Source organism: Leptonychotes weddellii, chromosome 4 (genome assembly GCF_054177405.1).
Source record: "Leptonychotes weddellii isolate Sample4059 chromosome 4, ASM5417740v2, whole genome shotgun sequence".
Taxonomy (NCBI): domain Eukaryota; kingdom Metazoa; phylum Chordata; class Mammalia; order Carnivora; family Phocidae; genus Leptonychotes; species Leptonychotes weddellii.
This window is the reverse complement of record NC_138372.1, coordinates 111,532,147-111,553,909: the sequence shown is the minus strand read 5'-3', so window position 1 is coordinate 111,553,909 and position 21,763 is coordinate 111,532,147. Positions and strand designations below refer to the sequence as shown.

The following is a 21,763-nucleotide window of genomic DNA, read 5'->3' as shown; positions in this document are numbered from 1 at the left end:
GGTTTTTTTAAAACTGTGTTTCATTTTCCCCCAATTTCTCTACTGTTCTTAGAGTAAGGGGAAAAAATGGATAACCTAAACCAAATTGTTGATTATGAAGATACTCCACAAATGTGCAGGAAATACACCTCTCCCTCCACTGCCTCCCTTGGAACACAGTCAATTCTCATCATACTTTCTGGCCAATAATAATTCATGAACGAGATCCAATGATTCTAACCATTTTAGTAATAATTACCAGTTAATGCTGTCATCCACGTCAATTCTTAAGCATATCATTTGTGTCAAGCACTAGGCAAGGCTCTGGGGACCCAACAATGAACTAAAACATAATTCCTGTTCTCAAGGAGCTCAGGTCACTGAATGAGAAAGACTATGGACCAATAATATAATAGCAACCTAGTAGGCTGAATAATTGAAATATGTTAGAGATTTATACCAGGTTTTATGGAAGCATATGGGTGGAGGACATTCACGGGGAGCAGGGGTGGATGGCTCAGGAAAAGCTTTTTACTGGAAGTGATGCCCAGCTTTGGCCATAAAAGATGAGCAGCAGCAGAGGAGGTGTGAGGAGGGGATGAAAATTCATGGAGACTTGACAGTTGTCAAGGTAATAGGACAAGGACTCACAAAGCATGTCCAGACATGGAAATCACTGGGCTTGTCAAATTTGCATCCATTTCCAGCCCTTTGGCTTGAGATTTGGACGATTATGAGGCCTCAGAGCTGAAGCCTCATAGTAGCTTCCCAATCAAACGTTCTTTCACTGTATTGCTTTCTGTTTTAAGCTCACAGGAAACCTTGTGCCTACTGCATTCCTGAAATATGCCTCTTTGATGTTCAGAAGCTCTCCTGTTTACTGCAAAATATGATGGTTTCTAGCTTATTTTTCTAAAAGAAATTGTGCACTTAGAACATATATAACAAATAGTAAGATGTGATACTGGTAGAATATTTTTGTTTCTCAAAAGTTTTCTCCTATATGATTTAATATGTATGAGAGCCTTCATGGTCACAAAACCCAAATTATTTATAGTGAGACTGATGCGAAGTCATGTGTCATGGCTAGTGTTTTATTTAGTGGTTAAAATGAAATAACCACTTTATTTTTACATTATTTTCAATTCCAAGTATATTTTATTTCCATTGGGTTTTCTAATGGTTTTTACTATATTAATTTTAATAAAATTACTATCATTTTAATAGCAACTATTATTTACTTATTTACAGTGTATGAAATGCTACCCTGTGTGCAGTTTATGCTTGATTATTATTATTATAAGACTACATGCTGTATAAAACCCTTATAATATTACCTGACACATTATGGGTACTGTATCAGTGCTTATTAAATTTAGATCCAATTATCCTTAATTTGAATTATTCAGTTGTGGAATTTTGAAGTTGCATGGAATATCAGAAGTAACCTGCTCCAAAGAAATCATTTCACTCATGTGGAAACTGAAGTCCAGCAGAGTTAAATCATTTTCTCAAGCCATTCTGCCATTTATTGTTGATGCCTGGCCTAGAGCCAAGGGTTTTGAACTCCTAGGTTACAGCTACTCCTACCATACCCTGCTGTGAGATACTGGAAAGTAACTTGAAAAAAATGTTATGTGAACTACTGTGAACCAAGTATGTCTTTTAACAAATCGACTCTGTAACAAGTAGACTTTTAAAGAAACCTCAAATTGTTTCAGAATTATATTCATTAGTTTATTCCTTCAGCAAAATTCACTAATTACTACGTACCAGACATTAGAAGATCTAAAAACCTGCCATAATTTTTCCAGTGTTCATGAGAAGGGTAGAAAAATTATTATATTTTCTAACAAAAACCTTAACTTCTTTTTTTCTCTTGCTTAATGTGCCTTTAGTATAATTCTATGCAAAATATAGTAAGAGTCAAAAATCTGTTTCTGAAATAGGAAAAATATGCTTCTTGGAAGTATGAAACTCATACTTACAAACTTATAGAAATGAGTTTAAGATGTTCAGGTTAACCTAATGTCAGATTCAAATGAGAAATACTCCATGAAATTAAAATTGAATTGACTAAGGTGGGTGCCTTTCCATCCTTCTGGACTACAAGACCTTCAAAGTTCTATGAAAGTCAGTTAACAACAAACACCTCGGACTCACCCTCTGAAGTAATTAGAGAACAGGTATATGCTATGAAAGAAAAATATGCTCCTAGAGGCCAGCTCGCTAGTGATAGTGATTACTCTGAATTTCAGTACCTACTGTGCCTTTGTAAATATGGATCTGAAATGCTTTCAACAGTGACTTTCTAGTAACCTGAAAAATGGAATGGGAAAAATGTGGACTTCTGCCTCATCAAAACATCTGCAGGTAGCATACTTTAAAGGATGATTGTTACCTGCACAAGCATGATAGCAACCATCTTTATCTCTTCTCTACAAAAACGTCCTCACCTCAAAGATTTCTTTTTGCTTTTAACATTCTTTTTCACTTATTTCAGTTAAAAGGCTTGGTAAAAAAAAAAAAAAGGCTTTAGTAAAAATTCTTGGCTGTGTACCCTCCCCGTACCCCCACTTCTCTGGATAATAATTGAATGAAGATATATGCTTTTTGAACTTTGAAGTTTATTTTTTAAAATATTCTCCATTTTCTTCCTTTTGATATCTGTGGTTCCTATGACCTCCACGTGCCTGTGTGAGCATATTTAGCAATTGAAGTAACTTCCATCATAAATGCACTAGGTATTTGCTCCAAGCATATTCTGATGCATGGCCTCCCCTGCAGTATGACCCACCTCCTGGGTCTGCCAGGACAGTTAGAAGAACCAAATAAAAGTTGTCTGTAGTCCTTAAATGAAAACAAGATCCATCCCATCTCCAAGGTGAACCCAGTAGGGATGCAATAGACCAATAAGTGGTGATTTTATAAAGGGAAAACTATGCTGTCCATATTAAAATGGTAAAATGATGACAGGTGGAGTACCTGTTTCCAACCAATGTCATAATATCCGGCTAAAAAGAAAAAAAATCAAGTAATCATTTGGTCACTTCCTTAGAAGTGAGTAGGTAACCTTTAATATTTATCTAAAACCCATTGTTTAGTTCTTGCTTTCATAGAAATGTTAAAACTGACAGACTCTAATTTTTAGCCTCCTTTATATTTTAGTAGAGATAAGATGCAAGATATGCAGTTGCAAAGAGAAGCGTTCCAAGGAAAAAATCAACAATCTTCTACTAAAGAGTATAGAGCCCGCCACTCAAAGTACCGTCATTCCATTGTTTTTAATGGCCAGATTTTCAGTGGCTCACCTTCTTCCCAAGCACTTAATACTCCCTGAAATGATCTTGTCATTTATTGGTTTTATTGTCTAACTCCCCTCCTAGAACAAAACCTTCCTGAGAGCAGGAATCTTTTCTGTTTAGTTCATCACCACTTCTCAGCATTATGTGTGCAGAATATGGCATGGAGTGCACACATGAGAAAGATGGTCTGAATGACTGAGTGAATGAATGAAATATGACTTGTATCTAGGGATATTCAGTCCTCAAAAGTTTCTATGTTCCAGAAAATAGATATGTAAGTAGATACTCCAAGCCTCTGCTTCATTCAGAGAAAGAAAACAGCACAAAAACAGCTGTGCAACCATAGGGAAGCCTCTTAGCCTCAGGACAGTTTTCTTATCTGTACAATAAGGGATGGGACCGGGTGATTGCCAAGCTCCCTTCTGACTCTACAGTTCCAAGACTCTATGACTTGAGGTAAATGTAGAGATATTTCAGAGTCTTCAGGCTACAAAATGTCTCTTTCCACTACTGGCAAGTTTCAGAGTGGTCATCTCCAGCATGAAGACATTAATTATATGTCCTGGCCCTGCAGTGTCAGTCCCAGCTTGGGAATGTGCCAGGGTTACGAGAGGAAAACCTAAGACAATTGGAACCACTGCTCTTACCATGTAAGGAACATGTCTCTGGGACCAAAATAGAGCTGAAGATAAGCTCTTCGCCCCAGCACTTGTCACTGAGCAACTGGCTCCAGCCGGCTCATTCACATACCCACCACATTCTTCCAGCGCTCTTCAACACCCACGCTTGTTTGGTGCTCCCGCTCTGGGTCTGGGAGTGCACACTCGGCTTCGTTTGAAGTACAGTACTTCAGAACTCCCTTCGTTAAGCCCAACAGGGTTCTCTCTCCCCACCACCCCCAAAAGAAGGGGGGAAAAAGCAGACAGCAGGTTAATAACACTGAAGAAAGAATTATCTTAAGGTAGGAAGATTCTCCTGCGGAAATCAGCCAACCCTTTGCTGGTAAAGCCTCAATTGCTAGCACTTGGGAGAAGTCCCCTGAGCGCAGACTAGGACGAGAAGCTGGGTCTCTGCCGGGCTACACTAGAGAAGACAAAGGAGAATAACATGTCCCTTCCAGGCAGAAGACATAGAGTTCACTCAGCGAAGCAACTCTACCCAGAGCCCGTGGGGCTTGGAACTCCCAAATTCATACTGTTTTCCACTGTATCACGTTGCCAGCCACTTCATGTTAGAGGAACAATTATGTTCTAATTTATGGGATCTCTAAAGCTTACTCCTGGGGTGTCTGTCCAGAGCATTTAGAAGCTCCTTGAGTAAACTCTGTAAAGCAGAGAGCCCTGTTTAACATGGCGAGTTGAGCAGTTGTTTAATTTGGTCCTGTCCCGAGTGCAGGGTCAACATGTTTCCCAGAAGAGCCTTAGCCTCCCTGGTGCCAATATTTTAAGTTACCTCCTAGCCTCTTAGATCAAGAAGAGGGTTAACATCTTCTACCATTCGTGTTCAGTTTTTCCGTCTGAAGGGGGTTGCTTAGCCCCACATCATAATGACCAAGACCCTGATAGTCTTATTCTGACACCATTTAAAAGATGCTTCCGATGCTCCAGTGGTTCAAACAATTATTAGCATCATTACGATAAGTGTGCTCTTTCCAAACTGACTGTGAGAATAATATGAGGTAACTTAATCAGGCCCCTGGCATGTGCCTCTTATCCCAACTTAGGCATCACAATAACACTCTGAAGAAGGTATTATTAACCCCACTGTACCAGTGAGCAAGTTGAGGGCCAAAGAGCTTAGGTCACTTCCTAAGGTCATATAGTTAAATGACGGCTAAAATTCAAATTCTGAAACCCGGTCTTTTAAGCATATGTTATATTGCCTTTAAAATGTTGCCTTAAAAATTCTGGTATCCTTATTAAAATAATTCTTATATTTAGACTTCATATTTGTAACTGCATGGACAATGTCCCAAAAGCTGTTTGGGTAAAATTATTGTTTTAGAAGTACAATAGATTTGTTTTCATTGCAAAAACCAGTGGAGGATCTTATTAAAGTTGTCATTTTTCAGATAATGGAAATGCGCAAGATCAAATATTTATTACTCAATTGTAGCTGTTTCCTTTAGACGTGCATCCATACAATACAGGATTATTTCTAGGCCTGCCTGCCTGCCTCAGGAGGACCAGTATTAATAGCCTACTACTCTCTTTGGTGTCCAGTGACATAGGATAAGTGCCCTTTGTAGAGACTGTAAGATGGAGGTTATGATTTCTAGGGATGCGGAAGGAAAGCCAAGCCCATTTTTCTGGAAGCAGCTCCCGAGGAAGTGTACTTGTCTACTCCAACCAGCAGCCCTCTTTCTGAGTCCCAGCCTGTCCCAGAACACTGCCTGGCCTGGAAAGGCAAGTGTAGCTCCAGACCGTGCTGGGCTTGTCTAGAACAGCCTAGAAAGCCCTCCAACAACCTGCAGGAGAGAGCTCTGGGAATATCTCGGGCTGAGCCACATTCAGCCAGGCATGCTAAAAAGACTGAAGCCTCCTTCACCCACTGTCAGCCCATAGCAATGAGAAAAAAATGCCACTCCCCCTTTTGACACAGGTCAGACTGCCCTTTTGCGAATATAGTCCTTCTCAAAGCCACTCTCAGAATCATTGTAAACTCACATCAACAGCATATGTGATTTTTAAAGGATAAGAAGGAGTCCACAGTGTGAGTTAGACTAAGCTCAGCAGCTCTCCAGGGCTGGTCCTGGGCTGGGTGCCTGACCAGACCAGCCCTGCAAGACATTACATGACCAGGGACAAAATTAGACATGTGCAAGGGATGGACACTCCTACCAAAGGGCAGGTGTCAGGGCCCCAAGTGGGAAGAGGCGAGGTAATTAGGGAAGGATAGTGCCCACTCAGGGACTACTCCATTTCCCATCCCTAAGGGGTTCTTCACCAATCAGAAGAGAGAATTCATTAATAACAGCTCCCCACCCCCTGGCCAGGAGCCACCACTGGCTTCCCGGGAAATGTTTCCTGGCAGGTGGTGAGCAAAGCCAGGAAGGAAAACAACCACCCCAGGGAGAATGGGAGAACAGGAGCTCTGTGACTTGAACGCCGGGGCAGAATTCATCTGCTCTGCAAGGTAGGACCATTTCACTCTAAGCCAAGAACCTGCGGTGCTTCACGACATGCTGCCTTGCAGGCTGCCTCGCACAAAGGGAGCCTCTGGTGTTTTGCCCACGGATATGGTGCTGACTCTATGGAGATCACCTCGGTGATTACAGATGCACCCCGTGGCCTTTTGTGGCAGGGTCTCTGGCCTCTGGCCTCTTCAAATGGAGGATATTTGCATCAAGTAGGGATCATAAAATCAGAGACCCCCATGAGGCTCTGAGCCAATACCTACATCTCCAGATGAGCCACCTAAACTCATCTGAAAGAACTGTGCTTATCTGAGCCACGTTCATTCATTCTTTATTTTATTGGTTATTAAAAATGTCAGGCTTGCTTTAGAAAAATGTGAAATATAGGCATACATAAGGAAGACAATAGTATCACTGTTCACTGCTCCTAACCTTTTGGTTTCTGGGGTTTTCTCCCCCTATAAATGTATATGGGGGGTTATTTATGAATATATACATGCTATACAGTTTTATTTCCTAAAGGTAAAAATCTCAGAAGTGAAATAAACAGGTAAAAGGGATGGACACTTTTAAGACTCATGCCAATTTACAGCTTCATCAGAAAGCCCTACAGGGAACAATTATACTCCTCTAGTAACCTGTGAAAATACTTGTAAACGTGTGTCATGTTTGATGAATGTTTTTATCAGTAATAATAGGGGTAATAATCCTGACCTCCACTGCCAGGAACTTCCTCCTGATATCTGCACTAAATCCCTTCTGCTGGCTTAACTTCAAACCTGTTCCTTCTTGTCTTGTTCTCAATGAAAGAAAAAACAGCTGCTTCCTCTTGTGCCCCTGACTGTCCTCCGGGAAGACAACCAGTTGTCAAATCTTTCCTCGCCCTCTCAGTGTCCTCTGAGGCTAGCTAGCTAAATGGAGCCTGAGTCGTTTGTTCAAGGCCAAATGTGACCCACAGAGCTTTTCTCCTGTTTGTGTTCTGTAGCCTCTATGTCCTGGACAGAGGTCTCTGATGAAGGCCTGACCAGAGATGAGTATAGAGATTATCTCACTCGCCCACAAGGAACATACTCCTATTTATACACTCAAGACTCAACATTGGAGTGCTGATTCATGGCTTACTGATTAAGCTGTATTTGGCCTTTACTGTAAGTAAGCAAAAAGAAAAGAGTTTATATTGTCCATTTTGTAATCTCTTTGGGCTCTTCGCCAAGAGAAAATTTTTCTTCTATAAATGGATCCCAGACTTATCATGATCTTTTCAGGAATATGAGTATGGAGAAGAGAGGACATTGATTTTAATGATGTGTAAATCTAAAATGAGTTGGTTATGGCCAGTGCCTTGAAATCATCATCCAGGAACCAGCCTTTGGCTCTTGATGGAATTTGCCTTTCTAATGATAACATAATGAAAACAGGGTACTTACCAGGCTCTCACCCTATACTAGGCACTGTGGTAAGCATTTTGCTTATGCTTCTTTAATTTCTCACAGTAACTCTATAAAATAGTACTATGTCCCATTTTTACAGAGGAGAAAAATGGGGGATTGAATGTACATGAGACTGGATCTTAAAACCTAATGCTTAGTTTAAAAGAAGTAAGAAGCAGAATGAGAAATACAGCACAATACCATTTATAAAAGTAAAAGGCATGTGTATAAAACAATAAAGATTTTATAAGAGTATAGGTAAACAGAACACCAAACATGTTAGAGTGGTTATTTACAGAGAAGAGAGTAGGAAATGGGGATGAAAGGAAATACACAGATAACAAGTGGGCCCTTGCCCACAGCAATAAGGACAATATGCACAGATTGAGCAGGACAATGCCTCAACATTGCACCTGAGGTCCAACTGAAAAAAACAAGTAACCCCCCAAACTCCCTTAGAGCAGGGAGATGGTAATAAATGGCTCCAGTTTACAGATCCAGAGGGCTGCACTCTCCCAGCCGTCTTGCACTTGCCCCGTGGGCCGTCTGGCTTAACTAGCCTGTGAATCTTCAGTTCTTGACAACATACCTGCCACATAGCTGAACCTCTTTAGGCTCCAGCATTTTGTCTTCAGCAATTACACAGTTTATATTTGATCTAGAGGAAGGTGGATTCGCAGTATTTCTTATAGGCCAAACTTAAGTGTGAGCTAGGCAGTCAGCCACTCATGCATTTGTTCATCAACTTTGTCCTGAGTGTTTATTATGTCCAAGGCACTGGGCCAGACAGAGGCAGGGACGGATGAGCCAGAACTCCGGTCTCAGTGAGCTCCCAGCTAGTGGATCATTCTCCAACCACGGTCAGACACACCTTTGTCCTCCTACTGTCCCCCTTTGCGGCCTTTGCTGTCAGAGCACAGATAGGCAGCTCGAACCTGCACAGGATTTTCCAAAGCACTAACTAGTGTGTCTTAAGACCGTTTGGATATCCACAAAGAAATAGTGCTATCATGGTGGACAACATTCATTTTCATTACTGGGAATTGATTTTTCTTGTAGGTAATCTTTCAAAATGGGTTGACCAAGAAAGAACAACAAATGTCACAACCACCCTAGTAAGTGTGGCAAAATCTGCCTTGTTGACTCATGTAGTAACCAACCAACTCATGTTGACTCCTGGTTCTTCCTGAGCCAGGAGAATGTTGGAGAGACATGAGGAAGGAGGCCATTCTGTAAGGAAAGCTTGTGTGGCATGAGGCAGCCACAACCCCCCCAGGAGTTCAGGCTTCGCTTAGACTTGGTTGGAGTTGCTTCACTTACCTCAATAGTTTTACAGGTGTCTTCCAGCTGGCTGATCACTCCCTGGACTCGATCATTGCTTCCCACAAGGACAGCGATGCCATCACTGAGCTCAGACTAATGAAGGGAAAAGAAGGATGCAAGATTTTAGGAGTTTTCTAGTCAGTACTGATTGCAGATAAATCACGGTGTTGTCCTCAGGGATTCCTAATCCAGGGTCCATCGAACCCCTTAGGAGTAACAGTGAGGCTTAGAAGGCTTCTCAACCTCCTCGTCTTGTAAATAAAGTTCTGTATGGATGTGTATATAAGTGCATTTATCTGGGAAGAGGTTTCAGAGTTGTCACCAAATTCTTTTTTTTTTTAAAGATTTTATTTATTTGAGAGAGAGAGAGTAAGTGAGTGAGAGAGCATGAGTGGGGGAGAGGGGCAGAGGGCAGAGGGAGAAGCAGGCTCCCTGAAGAACAAGGAGCCCGATGTGGCACTCGATCCCAGGACCCTGGGATCATGACCTGAGCTGAAGGCAGACGCTTAACTGACTGAGCCACCGGGTGCCCCAAGTTGTCACCAAATTCTTTAATGGAGACTGTGACCCTGCTAAAAAAAATTATAAACACTGAATTATAGACTATAGATAGAACATATTTTGTACCTTCTATGTGCTAGGTGCACAAATACATACATACTAGACTAAGTCATTACAAACTTGACGCTGTAACATTCGACTGGTTCCAGGGGAGAATTTTCAACTTGCAATTCCTCTCCTCTTTTGACTCAAAGAGATTCCATTGTTTGTACTTAACCCTTTCCAAGACTGGCTATGGACCACCAGGCAGCACTGAGTGGGGACTTAGGACACCTACCTGCTTGGTCCAACTCTGCCTTTAATTTCTTTATGATGTTGGGCAAACATGTAATCAACTTGGACCCTAATTTTCTTGGATATAAAGTGAGAAGATTGGACCAGAACAGTGGTCGTAAAACATTTTAAAGCTTCAGAACCCTTTCTTCAAAACGAAGCTAATATGGAATCCCAATAGGTAAAAGTGAAGCTGCTTTGCCCAAACAGGAGTGGAAGTCCTGCCAGTCTGTCCTTCTGTCCATCCCACATGAGTTTCTAGGGCTCTGAGGGAAACAAGTACTATTCAGTTCTAACACGCCATGACTTGAGTGGGGTGGGTGGGTGTGGAAGGAAAAAGGGGAAATAAATCGTAAGTGGATTGAAAAATAAGTAAATGTTATCGATATCTTGCTAAATCCTGCTTCTTTAGCGGCTAGTGCTCACTGGTTATGACTGGTATTGCCTGGAAGTTTGGCTTTCAAATTTGATCCCAACTCTGATCCTCACAAGTAAAACACTGACCAAATGTGGAACCTATGATTCTGCACAGAAAGAAGCTGAGAGATGGAGCTGCTCAAGTCCTAGGTGCTGGGAGTGGCTGCATCTATCTTAGCACAGCACTGCACGTTATTTGCATCAAATGGGCACACTGCTACTTGCCAATGGATGAAACCAGGTTGGCAGGTCAGTGATAAGCCGGGGGACAAACTATAGTTGGTCACAGTGAGAGGGCTGAGGCCCTGGGGTGGGGGTATGTGCCAGACTCAGAGGGGGCCTTTCAGCAACTGGTCTCGGTGCAAAGCCCAGGAGGCCAGCTTAACCTAGCCTTGAAGCCTACTACAATAGGAGTGGGGGAGAAAAGCCCTGGGAGGGGTGTGGCAAACAGAACCTTTTGTTAGCGAATGAAGAAAAATTCCTGTGCCTGGAGTGAAAAGTTATCCTGTTCATATCTACGGTCTGAACTTCAAACGGCTCAGACCAGGTGCCAACACACTGCTTTTCTTCAGCAACCTCCAAAGCACACAAAAAACAGCGACCCTTGCCCTCTGCACACCTTCCTGACCCTGCGCACCCCTTCCCTCTCTAGCAGTCCCTGTCCTCTCCAGGGGATCTAGCGAGTGGCCACGTGCTCACCAGCACAGCACCCCTTCCTGCTCCAGCCTCCATGCCCTTGGCCTCAGGGCCACGTGGCTTGGCTGGTCCCCTGCAGCGAAGGGAGCCAATCCCGCGGGCACTTGGAGGGGGCTGCTGCTGCAGGGGCCGGAGAGGCTCTGTTACCTTCTGCCTCTGGAACACGTGTGTTAGGGGTGCCACCTGGCAATCCTTGTGTGCCCCGAAGACCTTGCACAGAGAGCAGGTGGGCACCTCACAGTTCAGACAGTAGATGTTGATGCGTTCTTCTTCATGCTCCTCGCACATGGGCTGGTCAGACTTCTTTTCTGGTCTGGGAGGAGGTAGGCAGATAAATGTGTCAGCTTCCATTGGGGCCAAGCAGAGAGGGGTGATTAGCATTGCTATTTCAGAAAACTCCCAGGGTACCCTTCTTGTGCTCAGAGCCCTCCCAATTCAGTTGCCCTGCGGGGCTAGCAGTGGTGTGCTGACAGATGTCTAACAACCAGCCTGGGGTAGGGGGTAGGACTCAGACACTCTGATCTGTAGCATTTGACATTTTCTGCTGTGAGTGTTCTCATCATGGCTGATTTCAAGTTATTGAAGGTTTAAAACACGTCTAGTGGAATTCCTGAAAGTTGAACATTTGGTTTTTGTGTTAGGAAGGTGCTCTAGCCCTGTCTCCACATACTCGCAAGTCTCTTTCCAATTATGCGTAAAGAAGGAGAAGTGGCTGATAAACTAGATCTCAAACTATCCCAGCTTTGCAGAGGTGCTAGGTCCCAACCCTCCAGCCTCCAGCAAACACATTTCTCACGCAAAGGAGGAGGGGGGTGGGCTGGAGGAACCCAAATCACTGATGATTAATCTAGACACTGGTGGGAAGTAGCTCTGTGTAAGAAGGAAAATGTCAGCACCTGCTTCATTAATTTGTTTGGGTCTCTTTCTGCCGTTAAGAAAATTAAATATAAATAACTTCCCAAGTGAGGAGTTGACACTGATTCAGAGTAGTTAGTGAGTGCTCAGTGAAGGTGAACAACACTTTAAGCAATAAGAAAAATGCTGCTCTGGGACGTGGTGGTAACCTTGGAAGTAAGGATCTCACAGATAATCCCCAAGTTTCAGTTTTCCCAACAGTTCAGCACCAGCCAAAACTTTTCGGACCTGCAACAGGTGATAATGGAGTGTTGGGTTTGTGTTAGTGAGATGATGACCAAGCGCTGAGGAATTGAAAGCATCAAACAGGAGTGACAAGTCATTGCCGTTTAAGAATAACCTGTTAGCTGGAGAATCACAAGCAGCCCAAGTTCACAGCACGTGGTAGGGCCTTGTACATTCCCCTAATGATCAGCGTGGCTTATGTATTATCATCAAGATCAAAGTTATGCCAAGTCGTGGTGTTCTAGGCCCTCTCTGGAGAGCATGGTGAGAGATGTGGGTGTAGCCTACTTCTGCAAAAACCTGGAATTCTTACATATCCTATCTAAAGGCTGAGGTTGTTAATAGTTTTCAGAGGTACCTGGAAAGTGTAAATACAAATCCATAACCTTTCCTCACATTCCCAAACACATAGCTATTTAAAAGCATGGTTATTTAAAAGATTTGGGGCTGAGTTTTTCTATTGTTATCAAGATCCTCTTTTAAAAAACAGCAGGTTTTAATGGGCCATGAAATCGATTATTATGGGTCATGAAATCAATTTGGGGGTCATGACCAGCATTGTTAAAATCAAAATAAAATAGAACAGTAAATACTGTGAACTACATGTAATAAGAATAAGGTAATGATATGTGAAACTCTTGTTTCTGGTGTACAAAGATAGATGTATATGTAGGTACATATATGTGTGTACACATATCTAAGTACATTGGAAACAAAAGTGTATATTTCATATCTATATATCTATCCATGTATGTAATAGTCACTGTATCACAATGTAAAATGTACTTCTACTGTGAGACATGAATAAAATGGTTTAAAAACCATTGCTGTTGATGTGCTACCATGTAGCTGCAGCCCCAGAAACTCAGAGAAAGGCAGAGAATATACTGATTTACATCTAGAAATCACTAGGTAGGAGTCAAGTCAAGAGATTGGGCTGTTGGAAGAAGCCCTGGGTCTGGTAAGGAAACTGTATGGGCTTCCAGCTTCAAGATTTCAGAATCTGGTTTTTGTAAAAGGAATTTTTGCCTGGTCTTATAGCAATATGTTTTCCATAAAACCTGTGGCCTCCTGACTTGAATTTCTGCTATATTCTTGGAAGTCAACTGAAAAACAGTAAACTGCCCAGGTCTGTTTCCTCCACCAAAATGTGAGTTCCACGAGGACAGGTCTGTCTTTTTTTTTTGCTGGATCCTCAGTGCCCAGAACAATGCCTTGCACAGAATGGGTACTCAGCAAATATTTGTTGAATGAATGAGAAATGAAAGATAATTTGCCAGATTAATGGATAGTATTTCCTTGTGATCTAACATAAAACCACTCATCTGGGGAAGGTATGTGAAATATGGGGAAAACCCAGGGTCACTTGGCACTCATGAGCAGCAAAGGAAGAGGCCAGACAGCATTCTGAAGACTCCCACTTATAAATGACAAAGCCCTTTGGGGGTTATTTAGAAACTAGGAGTGGTGGTTTGCTTTTGCGTGGTCAAAGGCTTCTCCACCTCCAATACCTTCCCTACCATGTATCTCCATCTCATAAAAATAAATGTCAGGCAAGTGTCTGGAGCACATTTACTGGAAAATGGCACAGAGGATGCTTCTGTGGCTCATCTCCCTGCAGCATTTCCTGAGGACAGCCTGTGTCCCTTGTGCTATTCTGATGTCAACAGCTCTGACCAGAGCTCAGGTATGTGAGTGTATATATATGTATAAATATATACAATATATATAGTATAAATATACACCCAGTATACGTAAACACTAAAAATGCGGCAATAGCCATAAGGCTGTATGTTTAGCTTTGATTGTGATTATTTTTCCATAGTGCATACAGGCTGAGAACTACTTCCCATATTCCTTATCAGGTTTTCCTTGTTTAGGTGGCAACACGGGCCCAGGGGCATCACCCACTTATAAGTGGGTGTATAATAGAAACCTTTAGACAACTTAAAACATATAACAGACTTGGGTCAAACATGGCATAGATATGGTGTAAATGCACTTTCAGGAGGTGAGAGTGTCTGAGCTCACAGTTGTGGCTCAGGTCTCAGCTCCAGATGTGGGCAGTGGCCCTTAGCCATTCAGTGTCGGCCAGCCTCAAGGAGTCTGTAGCCTGCTGTTTCTGGCCTCAGGTTGCTGGGACCATTCTGGAGCTTCCCGAAGGGTGGGCATCTGGTCTTGGTGACGCATGGCAGGCGGCGCCTTTAGAGTCAAACTGATCTCCAAGTTTAATTCCAGCTCAGCTTCTCCATGTGGCAGCTGTGTGGCCTCAGGCAAGTTACTTAACCTGTTTCAGGCTCCGCTTTTATTCATATCTGAAAATTGGCCCGAGGGTCTTCTAATTAAATATGGCAGAACAAACCTATGCCTTTTTTATTTGTGTTTCCTGTGGAAATCCCACTAAAATGAGTGAGGAAATCGTAAGAATCACATTCTAGTATAAATCAATAAGGACAAAAAATGAGCAAGATGACAGCAGATGAGCGATGTCGACCAAATGTTGAAATTGAGAACATGTGTATGAAGGGAAGTGCCCGGCTTGAGTTGCATCTTATTCTGCTAAGTGCCTGAAGGGGAGAAGCCTGCAAGGAGCAAGCTGACCTGAGCTGTGGAACCCAAGAAAGGCTCTGGAACTTCGGAAGCCAGGTATTCTGAAGGCAGGAGTGTGTGGGAGGCTGCAAAGTGGAGTGCTTTCTGCGTATTTTGGGAGATTACTTGAGGATCTGCTCCACAAAAACAGTAGAATAAAGCAGCAAAGAGAAAGACATAGGCTCTAGGAAACAAAGATTCAACCCAGGGAAGAGCACAAGTAAAGTAGGCGAAGCCCTCGGGGCACCTGGGTGGCTCAGTCATTAAGCGTCTGCCTTCAGCTCAGGTCATGATCCCAGGGTCCTGGGATTGAGCCCCGCATCCGGCTCCCTACTCCGCGGGAAGCCTGCTTCTCCTTCTCCCACTCCCCTTGCTTGTGTTCGCTCTCTCGCTGTGTCTCTCTCTTCAAATAAATAAATAAAATCTTAAAAAAAAAAAAAAAGTAGGCAAAGCCCAGCCACGTGAGGACACTGACCTGATCATCTGCAGTGAAAAGAGGATAATGTCTAAACTGAAAAATCAAGAAATGGGAATATAGTCGTAGTATACAGATATCACTGGGTGATAACAGAAAAACAGCTAAAACAATGAAAAGTGGTTGCCTCTGGGGAGTGAGACTTAGGGGTGGAGAGAGAGTGCGGTGAGAGTGGAGGCCTCCTTAGAGATCTCGTACTATTTGACTGTTTAAATGATGTATATGAGTTAGCTTCAGTGGAATATTCAGAAATTTTAATAAGATAATAATAATAATCACAATCTCACAGGATTGTTGTGAGAATTAGAGAATCATACACGATTCATGTGTGAAGCACCCTGAATAGTGGTTGACATGTACTCAGCACATATTAGTTTTACTTATTATAAAGTTAATTATTATAACTTTCATGATTAATATTAGCAAAATAAATTCCTGTTTTTGTCACCTCCCCAAACTGTGGCTAGTTCAGCACCATGCAGAAGTCTAGGTAAGAAGGCCAGGTGTCATCAAGATCTACAATCTCCAGTCTTCCTGTGGGAGGTCAGAGTTGACCAGCCCCTCTCCTTTATGTCCCCACCCCAATGACGGTGAGCCAGAGATGGGTTCATCTCACTCTGTATATCCAAGGTTATTCTAAGGTTGCCTAATGGACTCAGGCTTCTGGGCTGGCAAGGCTGCCGGCCTCCAGAGAACACCTGGGTTTATGCCCAAACAGAAACACCTGGATCCTCTTTGCAACTTGTGGTTTTGCCACCCAGTAGAAATGTCCCAAAGGCAGGTCTCAAGTTCAAGAAATAACAGCATAAGAAGAACTTGATAATCAGAAAAATACCGCTAGTGCACACAGTTATGAGCTTCATGGTTGGAAATTTTGTTCATTACTTTTATACAGTTTGCTCACCTGGGCACTTTTTTGGCAAATGCACATGTAGACTTTATGGTTAAAGTAAAGATGTATCTTGTGGTTTTGCTAATGCTACAAGTTTTAATATCTCTTCTTCTCTGCATTTCATAGCATTATTGCTATTATTTCCCATATTTCAGGCTCTCACTGTAGCAAGTAGCAAAATGAAATTATTGCAATAAATAGAACATGTAAGAAGGTTTGTGGTGTTGCTTTGTCAGCGGGCACTTACAAAGTAACCATTCTATGCAAGACACTCTACTAGGCACTGAATCAGTTGTTATATAAACACCCTTAATGATTGTCTGGGTTATTAATTGACTGGTTATTTTTTTAAGAGACAGTGTGTGCATTTGCATTTTAAAGTAACGTAATACAATCAGATCAATCAATGAAGCAACAACGGCAACCATAGCACTTTCCTTCTTCTCCAGAGACTGGAAACAAGGGAAATAGCTGACTCTGTGTCTCTGCAATATGTCACTGGCAATTACTCTTCTTCCCCAATTCCATCTAGATTCTGGCACTATCTAATTTAGTTTGAATCTTAAGCAGAAACTAATAGGCATAATGATTAAAATAATTATATGTTAGATTTATAGAACAGCTTTCCTTCCAAGAGTGCAAGGCTCTTAGAGCCCTGCAGATGTTCCATAAATACGTGTCTCCTAATAAGAATCACAATGAGTTCATTTCCAGATGGTCTCAATATTGCTATCAAGCTTTGTGGACCGGACTGACCTGTGTACAATTGAAAAAGGGCTCTTCACACCATGGCTTCTAGGAATGAACTCCTACAGTGTTGTCTCTAGGAAAGGAACTCTATAACCAATGTGATTCGATGAGGAAGAAGACTTTTTTTCTTTTTTTAATGAATAGATGTATATACTGAGTATCAGTTAATCAACAGGTGAATGCTAAGAGTATGAGACAAATACAATCTAGAGATTAGAGAAACATAACCTGAATGCCATCTCCCCCTGCCCCATGTCTCTAAACTTAAACTTGCTAAAGGAAGGACTGTGCATTGCTTTGCAACTTCCCAGAGTCCATACCGTGACTAACTATGTTAGAGAACTTTGTTTTTATTATGATCATCTAGACAATTTTCAGGTGAGACTGTCTAGACTAGGAACTGGACTATTTTGGAAAATGCCATTTCTATTAGTTTTCCTTAAAGTTTTGTACTATAGGTTTTCTGCTATGTAGAATCTGGAGCTACAAAGGACCTGTGAAGTGCAGAGATGTCTAAAACATACGTAATACAAGGCTTAGAGGGATGGGCCGCATTATACCTCTTTCAATATTACTGAATGAATTACTTCATTCTTAAATTGATACAAAGGCTTGGGCACCAGCTGCCTTCTCCTTCCATGAGCAATTCTCACATTGGGAAGGACTCACTTGGAAAAACAATGTCTGTAATGGGCAAACAAGCGTTTGGTGTATTGATCCATTAGAACAAATAGACAAAAACAAGCTTCAAATGGGTTTGACACAGGGAAGAAGCATACCTGGTGGACTCCTGCTTGTAGATGTCAATGATATTTTCCACCAGCAGGTTCCTCTGAAGGCCATATATCCCATGTCTGTCCAGAACCACTTCGTGTCTACAGGATGGACAGCGAAATCGGCCCCCTGAGGCCACGGTGGTACCTCCTCTTGTGGGCAAGTACGGGTTAGAGGCCTGTTCTTGCCAAGCAAGAAAAGAGGAATTGAGTAATGCCACAGGTAGCTTTTCTGAGACTTCTTTTCACTCTGTTACTGCAAACAACATCAACCTCTACTTTAAACTGGCCATAAGATAATCCCTTAGGGCCTTCTCAGCAAGTGGTCCCAAAATCCAGGGCCAGCACTTAACCACAGTCAACGGCTGTGTACCATGTTCAGCATGAGGCACTTTTCCATCCAATGTTTTCGTAACCAAAAGTTCCAGCCAGAAACTCCAACATTAATGTCTTGGGCAGCAATTCATTTACAGTTTGGAAGCAGATTCAATGTTTTGAGGTTTTTGGTTTTTTTAAATATGATTCTTAGTATTTAAGTAAAACTAGATTTGGGAGTAAGGAGGAGGCAGACAGCAAAGCACAGAGCAAATCATTAAAAAAAAATGTTTTTCTTAAAATGAATGCAGCCTTAAAAGGTTTTCTAAAAGAATTTACTTAAAAGTTAAGCACTTGATTCTGAGAAAAGAGACTTTTTTTTTTACCCCCTAAATTCCAAACAAACCTACCTGGAAAATATCACTGGCACATTTCCTACACAGGTTATGCTGACAGGGGAGAATAACCACAGGCTTCGTGAACATCTCTAAGCAGATAGGACAGATGAGTTGCTTCTCCAAGTTATCCATGGTCTGCTGCTCTTTGGAAAAGGACTTATAATTCAAAGATGCGCTCATCTCCTGGCCGTCCCTGTGTGCACTGCCAGGGAAAGGGTGCTCCGAATGGTTTCTGCAAGTGTCTTCTGGAAATAATTCCAAAGATTGGGTGATCAAGTGTCCTTTATGGTTTTTTCAGTGGAAGACATTGTTTCAGGCCCAGGTTCAGAGGAGGTGCCTGAGCTGTTTTTAGCATTGGCGAGTGGGGGTGGGGGGGGTGCGGGGGGGTCACGTGACAGTCGGCTGACTTGTCCATATAAGCCAGTGACAGGGGAGGATGGATTCTGACAGGTGACAGAGACCAGGAGCCAACATTCCTGCCCCAGGGAGTGAAGAGAGTGGGTGGGAAAAAGGATTACAAACCCCATTTAGACAGGGTTGTGAGGAGAGGGAGGTTGAAGCGGACAGTTGTCAACAATAAATGCAAATGTGCATGCCTAGTCACTGAGCCAAGCCCTCTGTGAGCACTCAGTAAGAGCGTGGTGATGGGTTGCTCCAGGACTGGGGAGAATGCAGCCCAAGAGTCTAACTGTATAACGAATGCCATTTCTGTCTTGAGAGTTTAGGAAGCGAGTCACCAAGAGTAGCATGATCTTACTGTCTTAACTGAAAACATGAAAACATGTCTTGAAAACCATGCTCCAGGCTTTACGAAGGCAATCATCTAAAAAGACTTGCTTAACATTAATTTTTTCATCTTTGCAAGAGTTGTGTTCTGGGAAAAATTCCAATTTAAAAACTGATTTCAATCCTTTTCACCATAAAAGTGTCTATGAAAAAAAATCCAAACACCAGTCAACGATCCCATTTTTTAAAAAAAGTTGTGAATAAAATTCTAGTAAGTTCTTTTTTCTTCCACATTGTTCTCCTTCCTCCCTAACCCCCTCTTTCATCCTGTATGCCTACAAACCCCTCCTTACACACACCAAAAACACAAAGAAAACTTGGCAATCTTTTAAAATTTAAATTTAATTTGCAGCAATAATCAATACTGAGGTAGTAACTGGCATGTGGAGTAGTAGACCCATTATTTCATTTTTCCATAAAGCAGGGAACAGATATCAGTGCTATTGCCAACTGAAGTGAAAATGGAGTCCTGCTTCCATACCTGGGTTTTCTCTGGTCTGAAATCCGTACTACACCTCTTTGCATTTGCCTCCTCCTCCAAGCTGATTTTTTAAATGATAGTATCCCTAGTCATTTCTGATATTCTTGGTCTGCTCTTGAGTCATAAATAGCAATCTTGATGTTTGCCAGGAATTTGTGAAAGAACTGTTTCATCAATATATGGTTATTTAAAAATTAAAAATCGGATCAAAAATGAAAAAGAGCTACATATCTGTTTGTATGTGATGAATTTGCAGGTTAACTTCTCCTTGATTTAAAAATATTCAAACAGTGACCACATTTTGTCAATATATCGCCATATGCACTTAATCACAAGTGAAGAGTAGGCCAGTGTGACTGGTTATTTATGGTCTTATTGCTGTGTGCACTGAAAGCTTATTGAGACTCTAAGAAGCTCTATTAGCTAATAATAAGTTACATGTATTCATAAACATTTCAGGCATCTTAGGAGAATTTTGTGATTCCTTTCAATATCTATTTAGCAACTCCAGTAAAGAAGGGATTGGTGACATTTTTTTTTTACTGATTTAATTCAGTTCACCTAGCCTAGGCAGTTAACTGTATTTATCATTACATGGGCTATGGAGGTCTGAACGCAATATGTGAGTTATTTTCTAGAGAAGATAAAGTTTCTACAGTAAAAGACTCTTCAACCTAAGGAAAAGCACTTAAACTAATAATGTACAATATAGCCAAGACTATCCTTATTAGAGGAATTTATTCTTTCAAAAATATTCACTGAGTGTTTATCATGTGTCCCCATTGTGCTCAGCTCTGCGGATGGAAAGACAAACAAGACACAGGTTATTGTCCTCAGGGAGCTCAGTCTAACAGTGGAAATAAGACAGTCATATATAGAAACACAGTACAAAACAAAATGTGATAAAGAGCTACTAGATTTCAGAGTTGGATTCATCAGGAGGGCTTCATGGGTGGGTTGATCCACTGAGAACTTAGATGAATGGATGTATAGTCAGATGGGGCATAGTTGGGGCTTTCCAAGGGAAGGCACAGAAGCAAAGACAATAAGGCACAGGAGTGCAGGGAATGCTCAGAGTGTATGGTGCTTTGGGTCGGAGTGCAGAGCATGCTGCTGGCACATTGGCAGGCCACAAATACTGGGCTAAAGAGTTTTTAACACTTAATAAATTAGGCAACATGTTGGAAGTTGTTGAAGGTTTCTCACAGAAATATTTCCATGAGAGCTGTGCATTAATTAGATTAGTCTCACAGTGGTGGTTGGGATAGATTAGGGTGAAGGTGACCTAGGTAAAGACCAGATGGAAGGTTGTTGCCAATAGCCTAGGTGAGAGGTCATGATGCCCTGCACTGGGCGAGGCAGTGGGGAAGGAAAGGAGGAAAGGGACTCTGAGGCTATGAAATTAGGATCCACAGGGGTGACTCAGATGGTCTGAGTCTGAGCAACCACCAATGATGCAGTGAAGGTGCATAGTGAGTCAGGAGACAATCCTCTTTTTTTTTTTTAATTATGTTATGTTAGTCACCATATATTACTTCATTGGTTTTTGATGTAGTGTTCCATGATTCATTGTTCGCGTATAATACCCAGTACTCCATGCAGAAGTGCTCTCTTCAATACCCATCACCAGGCTAACCCATCTCCCCACCTCCCTCCCCTCTAAAACCCTCAGTTTGTTTCTCAGAGTTCATAGTCTCTCATGGTTCATCTCCCCTTCCGATTCCCCCCCCTTCATTTTTCCCTTCCTACTGTCTTCTTTTTTTAACATACAATATATTATTATTTCAGAGGTACAGGTCTGTGATTCAACAGTCTTACACAATTCACAGTGCTCACCACAGCACATACCCTCCCCACTGTCCATCACCCAGCCACCCCATCCCTCCCACCCCCTACCACTCCAGCAACCCTCAGTTTGTTTCCTGAGATTAAGAGTCTCTTATGGTTTGTCTCCCTCTCTGGTTTCATCTCGTTTCATTTTTTCCTCCCTTTCCCTATGGTCCTCTGTCTTGTTTCTCAAATTCCTCATATCAGTGAGATCATA

The 21,763-nt window shown here is 42.1% G+C and overlaps 1 protein-coding gene across 5 annotated transcripts in view; it reads right to left on the bottom strand.

Moving 5' to 3' along the window:
• The window catches only part of TRIM55 (tripartite motif containing 55), a 42,940-nt gene extending 24,113 nt beyond the window's left edge, over positions 1-18,827 (bottom strand). For 4 of the 5 annotated variants that reach the window (XM_006748024.3, XM_006748023.2, XM_081816068.1 and 1 more), the window contains exons 1-4: positions 18,465-18,827; positions 17,746-17,918; positions 11,268-11,433; positions 9,171-9,266 (exon numbers count right to left, since the gene is read on the bottom strand). In XM_006748024.3, the coding sequence (XP_006748087.1) occupies positions 9,171-9,266; positions 11,268-11,433; positions 17,746-17,918; positions 18,465-18,632 (603 nt within the window). In that variant the 5' untranslated portion in view covers positions 18,633-18,827. The remainder of the gene's footprint in view (positions 1-9,170; positions 9,267-11,267; positions 11,434-17,745; positions 17,919-18,464) is intronic. The other variant, XM_006748022.3, reaches the window with a different exon arrangement.
• Between the last annotated feature and the right edge of the window lie 2,936 nt (positions 18,828-21,763).